This window comes from Lithohypha guttulata (genome assembly GCF_036872675.1).
Source record: "Lithohypha guttulata strain CCFEE 5908 chromosome Unknown scaffold_5, whole genome shotgun sequence".
Lineage (NCBI taxonomy): Eukaryota > Fungi > Ascomycota > Eurotiomycetes > Chaetothyriales > Trichomeriaceae > Lithohypha > Lithohypha guttulata.
The window spans coordinates 1,104,859-1,124,129 of NW_027042754.1; the positions used below are offsets into that span (position 1 = coordinate 1,104,859).

The window sequence follows — 19,271 nt, forward strand, 5'->3', positions numbered from 1 at the left end:
CCCAGATCGATTCACATCTGAATCAGACCGTGCCTCAGCTTCCTTTGCCGTCATTTGATGACACCGCAGCTCTACTGCCGCTCTCAAATTCTGGGGGAAACCGATCCCTATCCATAGTACAAACAACAACCTCCGGCTTCACCACAAACCATGCCTGCATTGCGCCACAAATTCAGTCCATTTCGATAATGGCATCTCCACCTCGGCCAAATTCGGCTGCGGCCAGACCGTTACCTAACACACAAACCCCTTCGTCTAATAGCGCTCTATCGTCAAACGTTGTCAATCGGAGCGTTAATGCTCCAACACAACTACCAAGAATAAGTGATTTGGCACAGCTTTCGTCAGAAGCCTGTGAGGAGCAGGTTGCACAGACATTCCCGTCGAGAAACACGAGACGTCCACCATTGTCACATTTCATCAACCCTGTCTACCTGAATAACAACGACTTTCCAGCACGCAATATGAGACCTGGTGTACTCGATCAAGCAGCATTGTCTGGACATTACGGTGTGCGAGCTCATAGACTTGCGAGAATTATCTTTTGGCCAGTCGGACATGCTACAATGCCACCTGTGCAGCTGAAACTGGTCCAGGATGAATATCTGCGACTCATTCAAGCTATAATGGAGAGAGAAACACGACACAATAGAGGGGTTTAGGGGAGAAGGATCGTGAGTTTAGATAAATGGGAATGATGGCAGGGCCAGACCTATGGATATTTCTGCTCATGGATAGAGCTTTTGGTGAAGGTTGCGCTTGGAGAAGGAGAGTGGTTTTGGCACGATCTCATGGTTCAAGAGACACCAAATGAGACGACGAACGAGATTGGTTGAGACGGAAAAGTATACAGATCTGCACCAGAGTGCGGAAATAGCCATGAGGCTTTCAGGATGTCCGATCGTATACCACGATTCAGCTGCGAAGCTAGGAAGTCTTCGTGATAACTAGGTCGGGAAGAGCAATAGAAGTCCTTCCCCTCTACTCTACCCAACTCTGTAAATTGCTACGCCTTGATTTAATCTTCCTGGATCACAACCAATCTCTAACAATCTTACACGATCGGCTGCGATCCATCTCCGTAGTGCTTGCATATCGTCAAGCATCTATTTTCTGATATCTGAGCACCTCTCGGAGTAAAATGCTGCCCAGAAACGACCTATTCAACCATATCTTATTCTCAATTGAAAATGTAGAGCCCAAGAGCATATCTACGAACACCAAGAACTACCATAGCACATAAGTTTAAGATCCAGGTTGGCACAAACATATCAGCGACTTTCTCCACTGACGTCTATCAATTTCAAAGGACTTTGAATACACTTCGCAGCCGAGATTGACAGGACGGAGAGAGCAGTCTCGTACAATCTGGTTCATCCGCCTTCTCGATCGCTCATGAGACTTAACTCACTGATCCGCACGTCGACTGTCTCGTCTCGTTCGTGATTGTTGCTGTTGGTTCTGACTCTCCCCTGAAAGTGTGGTCAGAGTATTGACGTCGCGCGCTTTACGCTGCGTTCTCGCAACGTCGGGAGCTCGGGCTCCGGCTTCTCCCTGCTGACGCTGCTAAATGACTAATTCTGCGCCGCAGACGCCAACGGTATTTGAACGCCATGTCGTTTGGTTTGCATGTGAATTGTGGAAATGGACAGACGGTTCTCAGTATTGTGGTTTTATAGCTTTCAGATACTACAAGACACGTGACACGCTTCGCTTGAGTCGTCTGTAAAATCCAGAGGCTGTTCCCACTCAGCTGAGCTCTTTTTGCCCGACCAGAAGTCACTTAGTGGCGGATTCAATAGAGGCTGAGTATACTCACCGTGCGTGTTGCCCAAGCACCTATGTCGAAGACTTTGCACGCACTGTAAAGCGGTATCACCGGCCTGACCTTGAATACTTATTTGACCTGGTTTGAACAAGTTCTTAAACCCAGCTGGGGCCAAATTTACAGCTGCGAAAATAGCTAACTGGAAACCGACGCTGTAGCCAGTTATCAAGGACAAGGCAAATAAGAAGTTAATTTTGCTATTGCTGCAAGTGTCTAGCCATGACCAGCTCTAAAAAGGCGTAAATTCCTGGTCAGTGCCAGGAATTGAAATTAATGAGACAATAGCTTCAGCAGTGTCCAAGCTTGGTGGACTTGTCGGCTTGAGGAGCGCCTATTATAGCACGCCGACATACGAAAATCTGTTCAGTGGTAGGCTGTTAGAAAGTTACGGTATTGGTAGTTTGGCAACTCCAGGTGATAAAGATGAAAGGATGTATCTCAGGATCGTAACGGATTGAGGTTTACTACCTAGATACGGTGATGCAGAACGCCGAAGATGCAAACTTTGTCGGCGTAGCTCTGGCTATCATCTGACAAGGTTCAACTTTAACGTTACTTCATCCAGACCCTCATAATGAAGTAGCACTCGTTGTAGACCTGGTAAGCTCCTGGAAGTTCCTTTTGCCATATGATAGTTTTCAAAGGCCGATGGTTAAATCGAGCTCATGCCCCCTCCTGATCCGCAACATGACCAGCCACCTCGTCTAAGATGCTTGCAAGGGCACCAACAGCATCAGCTAAGGACTTCTGTAAGTCGGAGGATAGTCCTCTCACCTCCGCTTCGTCGAGCTTGAGGCCAGACTCGACCGCGGCACTGATCTTGCTGGTGAGCTGCCGCAAGTCCGATGCTTCACAGAAATACGGACCTAGGAGGTTTCCAATCTCGGCCCGTAAGCCAGCTGAAAGAAATTGATGTCTTTGGTCCATGTAAATAACAACCATTGCAGCGTGTGAGTGCAAATTCTGCTGGAGGTCTGTAATGGCCATATTGAGCTGGTCCTGTGCCATTAATTGAGATCTAGGTATGTTATTAGTCTTTGAACAGCAGTGAGAGCGACTTGTTGTACTGACCTGTGAGAGTTGGGATCTTGCGCTACCTTGGCCGGTTGCAGATTTTGATACACTGCGCGCAGCCATAGCAGGATCTGCATCAGTCGCACCTTTAGGTCTGACATCTCTTGTTGTCCTTCATCTGCTCGCTTCTTTTGAGCTTCTACATGCACGTTGCTGCAACGAATAAGGTTCTGATAAGCCTCGAAGTACTGGTCGTGCATAGTACCATGGGGAAGCTGCTGGTTCAATTTTTCGGCTTGTGCGATAAAGGTTCTGTATGCGGATTGCTGGCAGTTACGCTCATCAAACATTGTTGCCACTTCTCTTTTCAGTCTCTCGTTCTCCTTCACTAACTCTATTTCAAAACGTGACATCTTGCGCTGACCTTCTGTGGTGATCGATGCTCGAGTACTTCATCAACCGCTATCAGGCAGGAATCGTCGTGAACAGGGGATGAGAATGAGTCAAGTTTCTGTGCTTGTTCTGGTGAAAATTGGGTTCGTTTTTATGTGCGATTACTTCACAGTATCGAATCTGAGACGCTTCGGTAGTGCTGAAGACTTTTCAGCTTCACAGAACCTGCAACGAGTGCTAGAGACATTATGACTGGTGATAATGCCCGTTGTCAAGTCTGTTTGTTGATACAAAGAGTGTTGCTCTAGTGACTGTCCTTACTTCGAGCTCAGTGTTAGTGACAAGAGGCAACGAAAGCACGAGCAAACAGGTAGCGTCAGGTGTGGGTTGACTCAGCCATCAGGGTCGAGGCGAAGCAAGCACCATGGTCGCGCGTGCCAGTATGCTATGCCGCTTTTTTGACGACATAGGCAAGTTGCTCTGACAATACGTGTGAAGCGTTCTCCTGAATTCTGGAACTGGGATTCAAAAAGAGTCGGACCTTACGTTTGTTTTCTCTTTCCCACGAGATGGCACTCCATCTTATAGGAAGGAAGAGAATGGAAGGCAGAATGCGATTGACATTCATGTACAACATGGCCTTAATACTCTGAAGGCTATCCCTATCCAAGCTCTATATAGGCCAAGCATAGGAATTGGGCATTGATCTCCTGGTTCCAAGTCTCCCGCAGCAAACGCACACACTAACAGCACCGTAACCTGCTGCACTAGATCCCGCGACAGCACTAGCAGTCTTTGGTGGCCTTTGCACCTGGTGACAGTGAGTGACGTCCAGATCTATTTACGCTTGTATGCTCGATCAGGAATATCATGCCACCTCGCAGACAGATCGCCAATAGCACTATTCCACTCGTAGCTCCACTCGTAGTTGAAAGTCTCTTCAAGCTGTCCCTCGAACTCAATATCCCGACGAGTTGCCAAGCCATAGAAAACGCCTCGTACCGATCCTTCACCATCAAACTCGACCCAACCATCACAGCCCTTACCGAAGCGCCATTCTCCAGTCGCAATATCCTGACTTCGCCAGCCGAAAGACTTTCGAACACCCTGGCCTATACCATCGATATTGTCAAGTCGAACCACACCAGTCTTTTCGCCTAGCGTGAAGTCTCCCCAGAGTTGGCCTCGTTCGTTGGACAGGCGAATAGAGAGATCACCCTGTTCACCTGAATTGATGTTGATGATCGAGTAGTATCCCGATATCTGGACTTCACGAGGTTGGTTATCATTTTCTCCCTCCTCCTCCTCCTCCTCTGCATCATACTCAGTGTAGGGTGGTGGAGGTTCGCTCTCATCGTCATCATAGTATGTGTTAGAAGACATCGAGACGGGTTCTGGTGCTGCTACAGGTCGACCACCGGTACGATTTGCGTACCCGACATGGCCGCTTCGTCTGGCTGTCTGCTTGGTTCTAGGGTGACGTCCGTGGCCCGTGGACGACTTGACAGGCGTTGCGACTTTGGGCTTTGTATGAGGCTGGGTTGGCGGCTGCGACTTGGTTGTCGGCTTGATAGCGGATGCTTTCGACTTGGGCAGGGTTGTGGAATTAGTTGGCTTGACCTTAGCCGCTTTGGTGGCAGATTTCTTTGCAGGAGTCTTCGCTGAGGAAGCTGAAGCCTTTTGCTTCTTTGCCGTGGGTTGAGCCGTGGAAACAGTCTGCTGATCAATCTCAAAGGTCATATCGCCCACCTTGACTGATATCTTCGTGGTGGCAGACTTTGAGCTGGATGTATTCTCGAGATCACCAGCTTTCCTCTTCTTCCCCGCAGCAGGTACATTGACAACCTGAGTCTGCTCCTTCTTCGCAGCTGCTTTTGCTCTTCTCTGATTATTGGCGTATTCCTTCTTCAGGTCTGCTTCTACCTTTTGAACGTCGCTAGGCACAGACAATTTGCCTGAGGTTAGAGCTCCCATCAACCTCACCTTCGCGGTGTTCTTATCCTTCGTTCTTGGTAGACCATAGTGCAGCAGTTGTGCTTCATACCAGTGCGCAACCTGATCTTTAGGTGGTGCGCTACCTTTCTTGGGTAGTAACAAGTTTCTGAGCTCAGGATCAGATGCACGAGCGTGACGTTTTCCTTCTGCGACCTCTGCAAAGAAAGCATCGCGGTAGACGAAACTACCTGCCTTCACTTCCATGTTGTGTGGTAAATGACAGGAGAACTGGAAGTTGCGAGAGTAATGTTTCAAGTCGAGATCGTGATGCGAAAAGGGGGAAGCGCCAGAATCTCAGCTCGCGGAATAAGAGGACGTCTAGGCAGTTGTGGAATGAAGTTGCCGGCCGCCTAAAATCGCCTGGCTGGAGTAAGTGCTTAGAGCTATACTTAAAGCTGTTCTTAGCCCCTAACCTCCGCCCCTTTAAGTATTTGAGCAGGTTAGAGAGCGGCAACTTTTCTTTCGACACAAAAGTCCCAGCCACCAACGCCAAGCCGTACCAGAGTGATTGAGCATCGAAGCTGGCACTTTTTTGTTAACACTTCTCAAACTGTTCGGTGATGAGTCTCATTGACAGCCGATATTGTATAAGCTGGATAATACCACTACTACTAACAATCGTTGTCGTTATCGTGAACATATCTGTATTCTGGACCTGAAGTGGCATACTTGTTACTTCGAGTTAAGAATGATGGCATACCTGCTCTGAAGGTACGGTCTTGTGTTGTTGAAGGAATGTAAGTCATGCGCCGAGAACCAATCTTGCGCAAACCAGGTCCTGAGCTACACGCATGCTCAAGGAGAAATTGAATTTGTAGGTATTCAGGTACATGGTTTGGGTGTCTCTAGTGGACGAGTGAACTGGCATGAAATCATGAAATGCTATTCATCACGGCTATACGAGTCGAGATCAGTTCTCTCGTTCCGGGTTTCCTTCACGCAATCTGTTCTGAAAGCCTTCCAAAGCCTCGACTTCCCAATCACTCAGAGACATCCAATCAGGTACAACTATCCTGTCCATCTCAACTTGTATCTTTAACTCTGGATTGTCATGTATATTCCTGGCCTTCTTCTTCTCGCTGGTGTCAAACCGAAGCTCCCTCCCTTCGTCGTGGCTCGCAGCTGCAGCATCGGACCCAGTCCTTTGAGGTTCTGACTGACCACCTTTCTTTATGCTAGAGCTGCTGGCAGAACTTGAATCTGATTGTGCGTCGGCTTTTTCTGCATCTCTCGCACTTACAACTTTCTCCTTGCCTCCTAATTGAGCAAGATCAACAGGGGTCCACCAGTATAGAGGAAAGCGTTTGTACAGGTTGTTGACGAGCATAGCGCTTACAAGCATCAGAACCGAAGCTAGAAGTACCAGGGGTAGTAACCACCAACCCAGCTCGGTCACTTCTATTGTCGTAGCGGCCAACAGAGCTGTTGCGCCTGCAGGCGGATGTACCGTCTTTGTCACGCCCATGACCGTGCTGGCACAAGCAACGCTTAACGCACCAGCCAGCCATCTCAACTCTTCGAACCTTGTTTCCGGCAGAAGACGAAACAGTTTGGTAATGCCCACACCAATCACGGCACTAAGAAAATGTCCGAATATCAGGTTCCTTGGCTGACTGAGAGGAGATTCAATTGTGTTGTACTCGAGGATTGCAGCGGCACCAAAAGATGCTATGACCAGCGGCGCCGGGCGACCTCCAAGCAGAGGTAAGTTGCGGAAGACATTCTCAATGATTGAGATACCTATGAAAGCACCGAGAAAAGAAAAAAGCCATACGAGCAGTACCGAGGTAGCTGGCTTTTGCGCCTGTTGGTGTTCACCATTCTTCGGTGGTGTTCTATATCCGAACCAGTAGGAGATGGGTCGAGGTAGGATGTAGAATCGAGGACGCGGTATTATGTGATTCAGGTAGGCATCTATATCGAAGCTATGTGCCGGGTGCCGTTGATTGGCCGCCATCCTCTATTTCAATGAGTAGGTGAGGTGGAATACCCCCCGAGCTTGTATTAGCTGGGCAAATATGATCACAAGAGGGTGAACACAAAGGCAGACGGAAAATGAGAAGTGTCGTAGGGCTGTGGATATTGCAAGGAACAGTCGCAACTTGAATGAAAAAGCAAGCAGAGCAGTAACACACCAAAGTATCTGTATGCAGCAGAAGGATTTGGGAAGAAGTCCACCTACTATACAAACCATCATCAGGTGCGCCTTCCACGCGAACGCTGTATGCAGCGACATCCTTTTTCTCAAACCTTTGATTCTTTGTCATAGTCACGAAGTCAAACAGATTTGCGAAATTTGCATGAAGCCAAAAATCCCAGGACGGGAGGGAAACCGCAGAGAGGGAACGTTAGTGCGCGTGAGGTGAACAATCTCTCGTAAGAGAAATGATGGAATTGGATGGAGGTGGTCACAATGACGAAGCTGGAAGCTGACGCAGCGGGAAATCTGGGGTAAATCGCTGATCGATCCGGAAAGGTGTTTACTGCCATTTTCTCGAGCTGTTAGAAAAGGTAGATTTTGTGCATCTCCGATAGATCTCTTGCTCTTCTCTGTGAGAATGGTAAGACATGGTGTAATATCTTTCTCGTAGAATCTCATTGTCTGCTCAGAAGAATCGCTCGAGATAGATAGATTGTTCTTAGGTACTTGTAGAGAGGCGGATAGTCGGCATGACGATGCTAGATTTGTGGAGCGACTTCTGAGTTTGAGCTGAGGATCTCCGTGGCATGAGGCTTGGGTCGTGTACGAACACAAGCAACAACTAAGCTCATTGTCGTGTAACAACATTCCTGGGCGCAAGCAGGTGTCTACTAGAAAGAGAGGAGACGAAGAGGAAGCAGTCGACGCACTTTGGCTACTTATCTATGTGATATACTGCAGGCAGATTGTGGCTGCTGATAAGACTACTTCAATTGTGCATAACAGGACTGCGATGCTGATAAGCCGCGGAAGTCCTCCGATGAGCAGTACCTCGCCAGAGTTGCCTTGTCTAAGTCGGTGCATTTCACGCCGATACTGTAGAGGAGATTGACCACACACGACACTTTACTGTGGTATACCGCTAGAATCACTCGTTTGCATTATATGTGCGCAAAGTCGACACCCACCTTCCCATCTTACATATTCCTAGACCTCTATGACCGAGTCTGTATCGACCATCCGTCTCTTTCGCTTCAAGTGCCATCTCAAGCTATTGAGTGCAGTCTGAGCACTTATGAGGTCCTTCCGAACATCTTTTCGAAACTTCTTGAATCTGTTCTCCAATCCAGCCCTTCTTCTCCTGAGCTCTGCATTCTCCCTTTGAAGCTTGCTGTACCTTACTTCAATTACCTGCTTCTGCCTCTTATACCTGTCGCCTCGCATTCTAAGCCTCGCCTCGTTAGTGCCAGCCGTTGCGGGCGGAGGTGAAGTATCTTCTTCGTCACTCGATCGTGCATCTGAGGCGCCACTCGAATGGCCAAGTGTTACTGGTTGAACATTCAGGTTTGCTGCAGCTGAGACTTCGTCGTCCTGGAGGACGCTGGACCTGTCGGCTTCACTTTCTGTGTGTGCTGATTGCCTTTCCTCTTCATCTTCGTTGTCTGCATTTGAAGCACTAACAGGTCGTGTCTCCGTCGTCTGTCCGCCCTCAGTGGGTCGTTGCTCTGGTGCCGTTGTTGTTGTCAGACCATTCTCTGATGCAGCGCGCAACTGAGTAGTATCTTCGTCAGCGTTCGCATCAGGCCCCCGGCTCTCATCTGTGTTCCTGCCTGCCTGCGGCGCAACTATTTCCTGTTCTCCTGTCAGCCCAGTTCGCCAGAGCCCAACCGTAGATTACACACCTGATGCAATGTACTCATACACGCTGACACGCATAGTTTAAAATCATCACCATGGGCTGAGTTATACACTTCCGTTGAACGCCATTCATCCTCAACCGCCAGCCTTGCAACACCACGGGCGTCCTGAGATATAGAAGTCCATCGTGGCTTTTGATGACCAGCAGAAACGATGTGTTCGTCGTATGCCTCTTGAACGTCTCTCTGTCTAGGTCAGCCTGATAGTCGGGATAGATAGAGCTCGATGCACACCAGAAACTCGTTCCACTTTCTGCCAAAATTCATTCGTGTATTCCATTCTTCCCGGCTCAGCGGCTCATCTCCAATGGATTTTCTGTTCCCACGTAGAGGTCGAGCAGAAGATTTCCGGTCACTGCGAGCCATGATTGAGAAAATTTCAAGTTATCCTGTATGGGCAGAATGACACGTGCGCTGGGACGACATGAAGTAACATCCACGAAAGGAGAAGCGAGATAGAAGACATCTTTGTTGTCTCATTCCTTGTTTGCTGAGCAAACGTCTTCCTAGGTTGTGGTTCCTCAATTCGACCTGTCTGGAGGGTCTGTCTTTATTAGGAGGATAGTCGCATATATCAAGACAATGAGAGACCGCACCTCACAACATTTGCCTATCAGTACCACTGCAGCATGGTGGCTGCTCGCATAGACGGAACAAGTACGGACACAAAAGATCTCTTGTTGACACACGAATTTCTAGTCCAACGTCGTGAGTAACGGACTAGATATGATGCGATTGCGCGACACGACAGACCCCATCGCGCATATATTGTTCGTCTCGCATGCTCGGCACCAGGCCAGGGCGTGCATGACATTCAATGTGACACAACGTCAAGGTATACTCGTTTTTCTTTTATTTCGTTGTCTCTATTGTTCTTCCTTCAACCCTTCTGTTCAACCATAAAAACATAAAATAAAGATGAGAGAAAAGGCGCAGTTGTGTTGGGTTTGACTCGGAGCCTCGTGGATTGTGTACAGGTACGTGGAATAGATCGTCCTAGACATTAGAGGTATAACGATTGCGCAGCCACAATATCACGTCTCACCTTGAGGAGCGCTTCCTCGAACTTCTTCTCCAGCTCTTCACTTCCCATCACTTTCGAGGCTTCGGCCATCTGTCGTAGCGCTTCTTCGAGTCGGCGGAAGGTTCGAATGAGACTGCCCTCATATACATCGGTCATTTTACTGTATCTAGTTAGCATACTTCCTGAAGTTTTTCTTTGCGCCAACGTGAAAGATAGACTGCATAACTTACCAGATTTCAGCAAATGACTTCCCGGTGGCCCATGCATACATTACAGGCATGAGCTGCCATTTGAAAGACTGTACGTACTCGTCCTCGCTCACTGGCAGTTTTGATTCAATAGACACCTTAGCAATGGTCCTAGCTTGTCTTTGGATCTCTCGAAGTGCCTTGGACATATCTTCCGTGAGGACAGGTGTTTCGTTGACTCGCTCCTCGAATACAAAACAACTCATCACAGCTGCACATTGTTCTGGGGTCATATCATTGAAAAATCTGTTGAAGAGCAGCTCAGACAGCATCAGCTCATCACCAGTACTGATCTGACACGCCACACGAGCCTTCATCTGCACCACCTCTTCATCGTTTATGAACTGGAGACGTCGAAGCACACGTTTGCGACACTTGAGCTCCTCAAGCTGCATGATGGCTTGTGCGTCTTGAATCTTCTTCTTGATAGTGCGAATCTTCTCGGACAGAGCGACCTTGTCGGCGTATTGGTTATAGAGTGCCTCTAGTCGGGGCGAGTTGTGCAGAGGATTACTCACCAACCTTGACTCCATGGCCTCGATCTTACGCAACAGCTCTTTGAAAGAGTTGTCTGTAATGCCCATGTTCTCCACAGGATCAAGAATTGCAAGGCCATCTGGGAATCGTCTTTGAACTTCCATGAGAGCTCGTTGAATTTTGTCAAGCTCGGCACGACTAGTAACGTCCTTCGGTGGGAAGATTCGTACATGGGAGATTTTGTGCACACATTGTAACAATACTGGCACTACAGCGACTCGAGACTTCTCGCCTTCCTCAGCTGGTCTTATGCCGGAAGGGAGAGCCTGTGTGGCCTTGGTTGGTATAGCTGCCCCATCCGCAATTTGCAAAGCAATGTCGAGCTGCCATTGTTCTTGCGGTGGAAGTTGTTCTGAGTTATCCTTCTGAGATCTTCGAGAAAAGTTGATGACAGCACCCCATCCAAAATTATGCTCGCCTTGTTTGACTTCAACGAGCCTACCAGGCTGCATGAAAGAAAGTGAATTAGATGGATGAATGACAACCATCCGCATATCCTCGGCGTAGTTGTCTAGTTGCTTCCTCAGATCGTAATATGTTCGGATTGTTGCTTCGTCCTCGATCGTCATGTCAAGCTTCTCGTTCTCAAGCTGATGCAACTCTTTCTCGAGACTGCTAACACCAGCAGTGTTTTGGAACTGGTGAAAGCATCGTTCGAGCATGAATTCCGGAGAGATGCCCTCCACCCGCAGCAGGTTGAGAATCATGTTGTAGCCCAAATAGAATGCAGAGTTGAGTTTGTCCTGCTCACCACGCACAATCTCTTTAGCTACCGAAGGATCCATCTGCTCGTCGATCATCATGATAACAATACCTCGGTCGTCAAGACCTCTTCGACCAGCTCGACCAGACATTTGAATGAACTCTGAAGGAGTGAGCCATCTTTGACTAACGCCATCAAATTTTCGTACGCTTGTAAAGACGACTGTCTTCGCAGGCATGTTGAGGCCGATAGAGAAGGTTTCGGTAGCGAAGAGGACTTTGATAAGACCTTCCTGAAATAGGATTTCGATGGTTTCTTTCAAAATAGGAAGGAGACCGGAATGATGAATACCAATACCTCGCCGCAACAATGGCAGCAGGTGCTCAATCTGCGGAAGCTTTTTGTCCTCGTCGTTGAGTGAGTTAAGGGCACTGTTAAAGACCTTAGTCACCATGTTTTTCTCGGATTCGTCGTTGAAGCTCATCGCACTTGTCTGAATGGCGTTGTGCTCGCAATCTCGCTTGCTAAAGCTGAAGACTATAACAGGATTGTAATTCTTCGTCATGATCATGCGAATTATCTTGTACAGGTCGGAAGATTGACCCTTTTGACCTCCTTTGTTCGTGTGCTTATTTCGTCCTTTGCCACGTCTCTTAGCCATAGCATCGGCAGGGTCGTCACCTTGCTTTTCTGCTATTGTGCTCATGGCTTTCTGGAAGTTGTCTTCTCTGAATACACCCTTCTCGTCAACAATCAGGTGAATACCGTCCGCGCCAGCTGGGAAGAAATAGTGTTGCAAAGGAGTTGGCCGGAAGTCGGTATAGACAACGTGGCATGGTTGGTTGTGAGTTTTTGTGATCCATTCAGCAAATTGCATGGCATTCGGAATTGTGGCAGAGAGGAAGACATATCGAACCTTGTCCGGTAGCAAGATAATCGTTTCTTCCCATACTACACCACGAGTCTTATCTCGCATGTAGTGGATCTCGTCGAAAACAACCCAGCCTACTTCCCGCATGATTTCAGAACCTCTATACAACATCGACCGCAAAATCTCAGTAGTCATGACAAGGCAGGTAGCTGTAGGATTTATCGTCACATCGCCTGTCATGAGACCGACATCTCCAAAGGTCTCGTTAAACTCTCGATACTTCTGATTGCTGAGCGCTTTGATAGGACTTGTATAGATGACTCGCTGGTTGTTCTTTAGACACTGAGCGATCGCATATTCAGCTACGACTGTCTTTCCCGCCGAGGTATGAGCCGACACAAGTACGGATTCATTCCTCTCGATGGAGGCTATAGAAACTGCTTGGAAAGGATCAAGCTCGAAAGGGAATTCTCGAGCTGGCTTCTCTGGTGGCTTATGCTGTGATATAGGTACATAGTTGTAGTCTGGAGGAAGAGAAACTTGGTGGCGCACTTGATGGGATAGTGTCACGGTTCCGGTCTCTTTCATTGGTTGTAGACCAGCAGCGGCCTGGACCTCTCTGGACTTCTCAGTCTCGAAAGTGTCAGTCACTACAGGTTCTGGCTCCTGCTCGAAATGAGGTCGCTTTGGTGGTGGCGCATCACCATCCTGCATGTCAGTATCAGGTGAACTGGGCTTGTTGCCATTCTCGCTCGGTGAGCTGGCTTCGCCATTCTCTTTGAGCTCTCCATTGGCTTGGCGCTTGAGGCGTCGAGTACCATTACTGTTGGTAGTTCCATTCGTGGCAGGCGCTGCTGCCTTGGGCGCTTCGTCGAAAACGTCGAATAAGTCGTCCATCGTGTATGCGCCGAGTATCTGTATACCTTGAGTCTCTAGTGGACGATACTATGAGCAGTAATCGTTGTAAGTCACGAAGAAGAAAATTGACGCGGCAGGTGCGGCAGTTGAGATCACATGACGTCTTCCATCCGCTCTCGTGGAAGGTGCGCCGAATGGAGCTATCACTCTCACACCACTACTACCACACTGTCGTGATAGCTGTCCAGACATCTACCTGTACCATCGCGCTCATTACAACCATAACAACAAGATGTACTCACGAGCGATTGCCCGAGGCGTAGCGCCGGCTGCCAGACGAACCTTCACCACAACACGAACACAAATGGCTAGTCCATTCCATTACCCAGAGGGCCCTCGATCGAATTTGCCATTCAATCCTAAGACAAAATACTTTGCCGTCAGATACTGGGGTTTCATGGGTATGGCTAAATCTGACTGTTCAAGGATCCAATGTTAACATGATGTAGCTGCAGGATTTGGATTTCCTTTCCTTGAGGCTGGTATGCAAGCTCACACGAAGTGCATAGAAAGGGCGACTAACACATCTTACAGTCTGGCAAACATACAAGAACTAGGGTGTGGATTTCTGGACTTCTCGCAGGAACGGGTTCAGCAGTGTTTTTCATGGACAACTCGGATACCATTAGAATTGTACATACACGCGTGCACATGCAGCTCTAGAAATTTGAAAGAGTGGCTCAGAAAGTGTTTTGAGTTCCCTCCTGTCAGCAATTCTGCCCTTAGAGGCAGAAGATATCATCTCTGTGACTTGTCGATATCAAGCATCTGCAATGCTGTGCGCAATCGACCATTGTATGAACCATTTAGTGGCGCTAGTGAAATTTCCAGATTGGGGTCGAATAAATTTGTCGTAACTTTCTTGCAATATACTCGCAGCATATGAACGCGCCACGAATTTGTGAGATTGGACGACGCCTAACACTTGATTCTGATCATTTGGTTATCAAGATACGAGCACCTTCACGAGATGCGCAATTTGATCGTGTCTGAGGTCGTCGAGACAAAATTTGACAATAATGATCTGCCTCTAACCGCAACAGCGTTTGACACTTCGACAGGAGAAGTCATATGTGCCTTTGGCCCAGCGCCAGAGAAGCAAGTCATAGAGTTGCGAAGATGCAAGTCATGGCTAGAGGCGCGAGAAGCTGAAACCACTCTCATCACTTCCTGGGATGCGCCAAGCCCATTATCTGAACTTGATTGTGACCGTATTCTATCTCTACGCTACTTGCATGACACTGGCTCAATATGCATTGTCCTTGCTGGTGGCGACTTGATTGTCGTCCGCGAGAAACCGTTGCCGGACCAAGAGCGAATCGAAATAGTTGGCAGCATAGATGTTGGCGTCTCAGCGGCTCAGTGGTCGTCTACCACTGCTACCCTGGCAATCATAACCCGAGCTGGATCTTTTGTGCTCATGAGTCAACAGCTCGAACCGGTCAGCGAAGTGGCTTTGCAGAGGGACGATCTGAGACTCTCGAAGCATGTCTCAGTCGGCTGGGGCAAGAAGGAGACTCAATTTCAAGGCAAGCGAGCAAAAGCTATGAAAGACCCAACCATGCCAGAGCATATAGAAGAAGGCAAGCCAACTCCGAATGACAACGGCGAGACTGTGGTCTCGTGGAGAGGTGACGGTGCTTTCGTAGCCGTCAATAGCACGATAGCTAGTGACCGCAGGGTCATAAGGGTGTACAGCGCTGACGGTGTCCTCGACAGTGTTTCTGAACCCGTTGATGGCCTTGAATCTGCCTTGAGTTGGCGCCCATACGGTAATCTTCTTGCAGGCATCAAGAGGACGATCGGGGGTAAGCCGAAGCTCGAAGTTGTCTTCTTCGAGAGGAATGGTCTACGACATGGTGATTTTGACTTACGATTGAGTGAGCAGGAGATGGCTTCTTTTGGTGCCAACATCTCGTTGCTATGGAACTGTGATTCATCCATCTTGGCTGTCGTTATGCTTGACCGTGTACAGCTCTGGACGATGGGCAACTATCATTACTACCTAAAACAGGAATTCCGGCTCAAGTCGCTGTCGCTCGAGTGGCACAAACATGATCCTTTGAAGTTCTGCATCTCAAATGGGCGACTTAATCAGTCGATCTCATTGAGCTCGAAAACAGACGGAGGTTCCATTTGTCCACCCTTTGACTATGGTCTTGTCTCCGTGATCGACGGCAAGAGCCTCAAACTTACGCCACTCAAACATGCTAACGTCCCGCCACCAATGGCGTATGCAGAGGTACAAGCTACAGAGAACATTATCAGCTGCACATTCAGCCGGACATGTCAGAGACTAGCCTTCTTGACGCACAGTCATCTCTACCTGTGTAAATGGGAAATGCGGCTAGCCAGCCCGGGATCGACGACTTCTATACGGCATACCACGAACATCAGCATGCAGAAGAAGAACCTGGATATGTTTCCTCGGCCAACTCAGATAGTCATCCACAATGATGATGCTGTCTATCTACTCGCACCATCGACAAGCATATCTGACCCTCGAGCCTTGTGCTACAAGTACACGTGGGTCAACACAAATGCAGAGAATCCCGAGATAAAAACACAGGATATCCAGATACCTCTCGACACCAAGCAAATCTTGCTCAGCACGAACCAGGAATCTGTATGGTTTCGGACAGCCACTGGGCTGTGGGACATATCTCTTTCCTCACAATTGCCTCCCGCAGCTGGTCCAGCCACAGATGTTATAGATCTGCCTAGTGGACCTCTAGAGCCACACTGTCAGGTTTCTCTTTCAAAGGCGCAGCAGTTGATCATCAACAACGTCGTCAAGGCAACTCAAGTCACTTCTTACGCAGTCACCAACCGATACATCATCTATACCACCGCCACCCACCTGCTCAAATTCGTTCACTTGACCAATGATACCGAGCTCGTCTTTCCCAATGATACCCCCGAAGTAGACGAGCGGTGCCGAGCAATCGAACGAGGAGCACAGATCGTCACCATCATACCCTCCAGCTACGCAGTCATCCTCCAAATGCCACGAGGCAATCTCGAGACAATATACCCGCGCATCATGGTCCTTTCTGGTATCCGTGAGCACATCGACAGCCTAGAATATCGAAAAGCTTTCCTAGCCTGTCGGAACCACCAAGTCGACCTCAACATTCTCTACGACTATAATCCAGAGCTCTGGTCATGTAATCTCAAAAAGTTCGTGGAGCAGTTGAAGAAACCCAGTCGAATCGACGAGTTCATTCAGAAACTTAAGGACGAAGATGTTACGAAGACGCTGTATCGCGATACTAGCAAGCATGGTCTGGAGAATGAAGACGCTGGAATGAGTGCGAAAGCTGTCAGTGCTAGTAGCAAGGTCAATAGAATATGCGATGCGCTTATTACAATTCTGGGTACAAAGTCAGCAGAGTATCAGCAAAACATCATCACAGCACATATTTGCAAGAAACCACCAGATACTGTCGCGGCACTGCGTCTTGTCTCGTCTCTCCGTCAAGTGTCGGAGGAAGAAGTTGATCTGACGATCGCACATTTATGCTTTCTATCGGATACGAATCGTCTCTATGACACGGCACTAGGCCTTTATGATCTGGAGCTGACACTGTTAGTTGCTCAGAATGCGCAGCGCGATCCGAAGGAGTATATGCCGTTTTTGCAGTCGCTTCAGGCACTGCCTAGATTGCGTCGAGAGTATACCATTGACAACCACCTAAAGAGATACGCCAAAGCAACTAATAGTCTTCATGCTATGGACGAGCACGACGAGTTGGAAGCATATACTGTCAAACACAACCTTTATGCACATGTAGAAGACCTTTACAAACATGACGCGCCACACCTGCATAGAATTGTACGGCTGCATGCCGACTTTCTGACTTCGCAATCATATCATGCTGCTGCAGCTACCTTGTACGAATCACTGCTTGACTACACGGAAGCATATCCTTTGTATGCATTAGCTCATATGTGGCGTGAGTCACTGTCATGTGCTGCTCTTATCCAACCTCCACTGCTACCTGATCGGATACGCAGCCTAGCGCATTCGCTCGCAACGACATGCACGGAGGAGAGCCGTGACTACAGGTCTGCAGCCACTATCCATTTGGACTACCTCGATGATCCTGTCGCAGCGGCGGAACTGCTCTGTAAAGCCTCATATTTCGCCGAGGCAACACGTGTTCTGTCTCATCCAGCACGTAATCTTGCCAGCCAGGTATCTAATATCGTTGATCCGATGCTAACGAGGAAATTTGGCGAAATTATCGAGTTGATCGCAGACTGCCAAACTCAGTTAGCATCACAGGTTCCGCGGATTGAGGAGCTGAGAATTAAAAAGGCGGAGGATCCACTCGCATTCTATGGTGGGGACGCAGCACCCGGAGAAGGAGCTGATATACCTGATAACATCAGTCTTGCGCCAACGGACGCCAGCACACAAGGAGGACAAAGCATGTTCACGCGATACGGAGGTGGTGCAGGTGGAAGCCAAGCCAGTACTAAATTCGCGGGGACTGTGGCCAGTAATATGTCTCGACGCACGAGCAAAACGAAACGTCGAGAAGAACGCAAGCGTGCTAGAGGTAAGAAGGGAAGTGTGTATGAAGAGGAGTATCTTGTGGCTTCTATTGCGCGACTGATCGACCGTGTAAATGGGACGCATGACGAGGTGAGGAGACTGGTCTCCGGTCTTCGAAGACGCGGATTGAGAGAGCAGGCGGCGAAGGTTGACGAAATCATGTTGAAAATCCATGGGGCTTGCGAAGATGCGCGGTTGAGAGTGTGGCCCGAGACAGCGAGAGTGGAGGAGAATAGCATATACCACATCAATGGCGATGGGAGGCCGAATGGTACAGACGGTGCTCTGTATGATGGTCAGATTGACGTACAAGAGCGTGCAAAGCCACCCACTGAGGTGAAGCTATGGAAGGTTGACATGTAACTGCGCTAGACGAGTAACGAATGTTGTCTCGGGAAGAAGAAACAGAGACGAAGCTGTCGGACTGCAGGCAGGTCGAGATTAACAAACAAAATTCGTGGATCTGCAGCCGCTTGAGCGAGGCGAAAGCGAGCAAGTCATCTGAGGTGGTTGCATGAAGAGATTGAAGCTCTTCCACCTTGTAAGAGAGGAAGTACTACTCGTATAGAAACGCACTAGAGAAGAGCGCCTGTAAAAGTACTTGGGAGGAGCACGAAGCTAAGCTCCCAACAGCTTGGTGCAACTGACTCGAAGCCGCCCACGTGTGATGGGGCTCCACGATCGAAGCTCCCACGCTCATTTGCTGTCAGTAGAAGGACATGCAAACAGGAATAATGACCGCCTTACGGAGTATAGATACCGCAAACTATGGCATAAATCTCTGCTTAGGTTGTGCTTGCATGCGAACGCCTCTTGCATGAGCGGGCTGAGATTTTGCGGGGCGCGCTTGCCACTGTGTGGTCTGTGCAGGAATCCCAGACCAAAGATCGATGAATTGTTCCAAATATCTGTTCTTGAGAAGAGCACTATCATCTAGACACGAGTAGTACTTGGAAGTGCGCTGCATTGCATCCATAGTACTAGCAGAACGTGAACAGCTCCATCTCTACCAAACACCCGCAAGATAACCAAAGTTTGCAGGACCAAAATGTTGGTTCCGATACTCACCCACGATTGGCTTGAAGCTCGGCGAAAACTCACCTGCGATATGAGTAGCGTGCGATGACCAATTCCAACCTTCTTCATCATGCAGGCAAAAGTCCAGATCTTGCGGCATCTGCTGCCGAAGCAATTCAACACCACAATTAAGCTGCGGTTCACAGTCTCGACGACATCAACCTCGCATCTGTTCTTCTCAACGACGTCGAGTCTTCCACACTGCAAGGACCTTTCGCCAGTCTCGGTAATGGGCCACAAGTTTTCTCGACAATGACGCGCTATC

The 19,271-nt window shown here is 48.7% G+C and overlaps 7 protein-coding genes across 7 annotated transcripts; 2 read left to right on the forward strand and 5 right to left on the reverse strand.

Moving 5' to 3' along the window:
• Nucleotides 1-2,491: 2,491 nt before the first annotated feature.
• On the reverse strand, nucleotides 2,492-3,255 carry LTR64_006853 (uncharacterized protein; the record flags this gene model as incomplete). Its single annotated transcript, XM_064901179.1, has 2 exons — nucleotides 2,492-2,846; nucleotides 2,900-3,255. The coding sequence occupies 2 exons, from the start codon at nucleotides 3,253-3,255 to the stop codon at nucleotides 2,492-2,494; spliced, it is 711 nt and encodes a 236-aa protein (XP_064752255.1).
• Nucleotides 3,256-4,072: 817 nt separating this feature from the next.
• LTR64_006854 (uncharacterized protein) lies at nucleotides 4,073-5,434 on the reverse strand (the record flags this gene model as incomplete). Its single annotated transcript, XM_064901180.1, has 2 exons — nucleotides 4,073-5,158; nucleotides 5,219-5,434. 2 exons carry the CDS (start codon nucleotides 5,432-5,434, stop codon nucleotides 4,073-4,075), a joined length of 1,302 nt encoding a protein of 433 aa, XP_064752256.1.
• A 706-nt stretch (nucleotides 5,435-6,140) lies between these two features.
• Nucleotides 6,141-6,695, reverse strand: LTR64_006855 (uncharacterized protein; the record flags this gene model as incomplete). Its single annotated transcript, XM_064901181.1, has 2 exons — nucleotides 6,141-6,386; nucleotides 6,471-6,695. The coding sequence occupies 2 exons, from the start codon at nucleotides 6,693-6,695 to the stop codon at nucleotides 6,141-6,143; spliced, it is 471 nt and encodes a 156-aa protein (XP_064752257.1).
• A 1,662-nt stretch (nucleotides 6,696-8,357) lies between these two features.
• LTR64_006856 (uncharacterized protein) lies at nucleotides 8,358-9,086 on the reverse strand (the record flags this gene model as incomplete). The annotated part of the gene is made up of 2 exons (XM_064901182.1): nucleotides 8,358-9,010; nucleotides 9,053-9,086. 2 exons carry the CDS (start codon nucleotides 9,084-9,086, stop codon nucleotides 8,358-8,360), a joined length of 687 nt encoding a protein of 228 aa, XP_064752258.1.
• A 984-nt stretch (nucleotides 9,087-10,070) lies between these two features.
• On the reverse strand, nucleotides 10,071-13,347 carry MTR4 (ATP-dependent RNA helicase mtr4; the record flags this gene model as incomplete). Its single annotated transcript, XM_064901183.1, has 2 exons — nucleotides 10,071-10,251; nucleotides 10,322-13,347. 2 exons carry the CDS (start codon nucleotides 13,345-13,347, stop codon nucleotides 10,071-10,073), a joined length of 3,207 nt encoding a protein of 1,068 aa, XP_064752259.1.
• A 325-nt stretch (nucleotides 13,348-13,672) lies between these two features.
• On the forward strand, nucleotides 13,673-13,925 carry COX15_2 (Cytochrome c oxidase assembly protein cox15; the record flags this gene model as incomplete). The annotated part of the gene is made up of 3 exons (XM_064901184.1): nucleotides 13,673-13,769; nucleotides 13,818-13,850; nucleotides 13,903-13,925. 3 exons carry the CDS (start codon nucleotides 13,673-13,675, stop codon nucleotides 13,923-13,925), a joined length of 153 nt encoding a protein of 50 aa, XP_064752260.1.
• A 413-nt stretch (nucleotides 13,926-14,338) lies between these two features.
• Nucleotides 14,339-18,292, forward strand: ELP1 (putative elongator complex protein 1; the record flags this gene model as incomplete). Its single annotated transcript, XM_064901185.1, has 1 exon — nucleotides 14,339-18,292. The coding sequence occupies one exon, from the start codon at nucleotides 14,339-14,341 to the stop codon at nucleotides 18,290-18,292; it is 3,954 nt and encodes a 1,317-aa protein (XP_064752261.1).
• Between the last annotated feature and the right edge of the window lie 979 nt (nucleotides 18,293-19,271).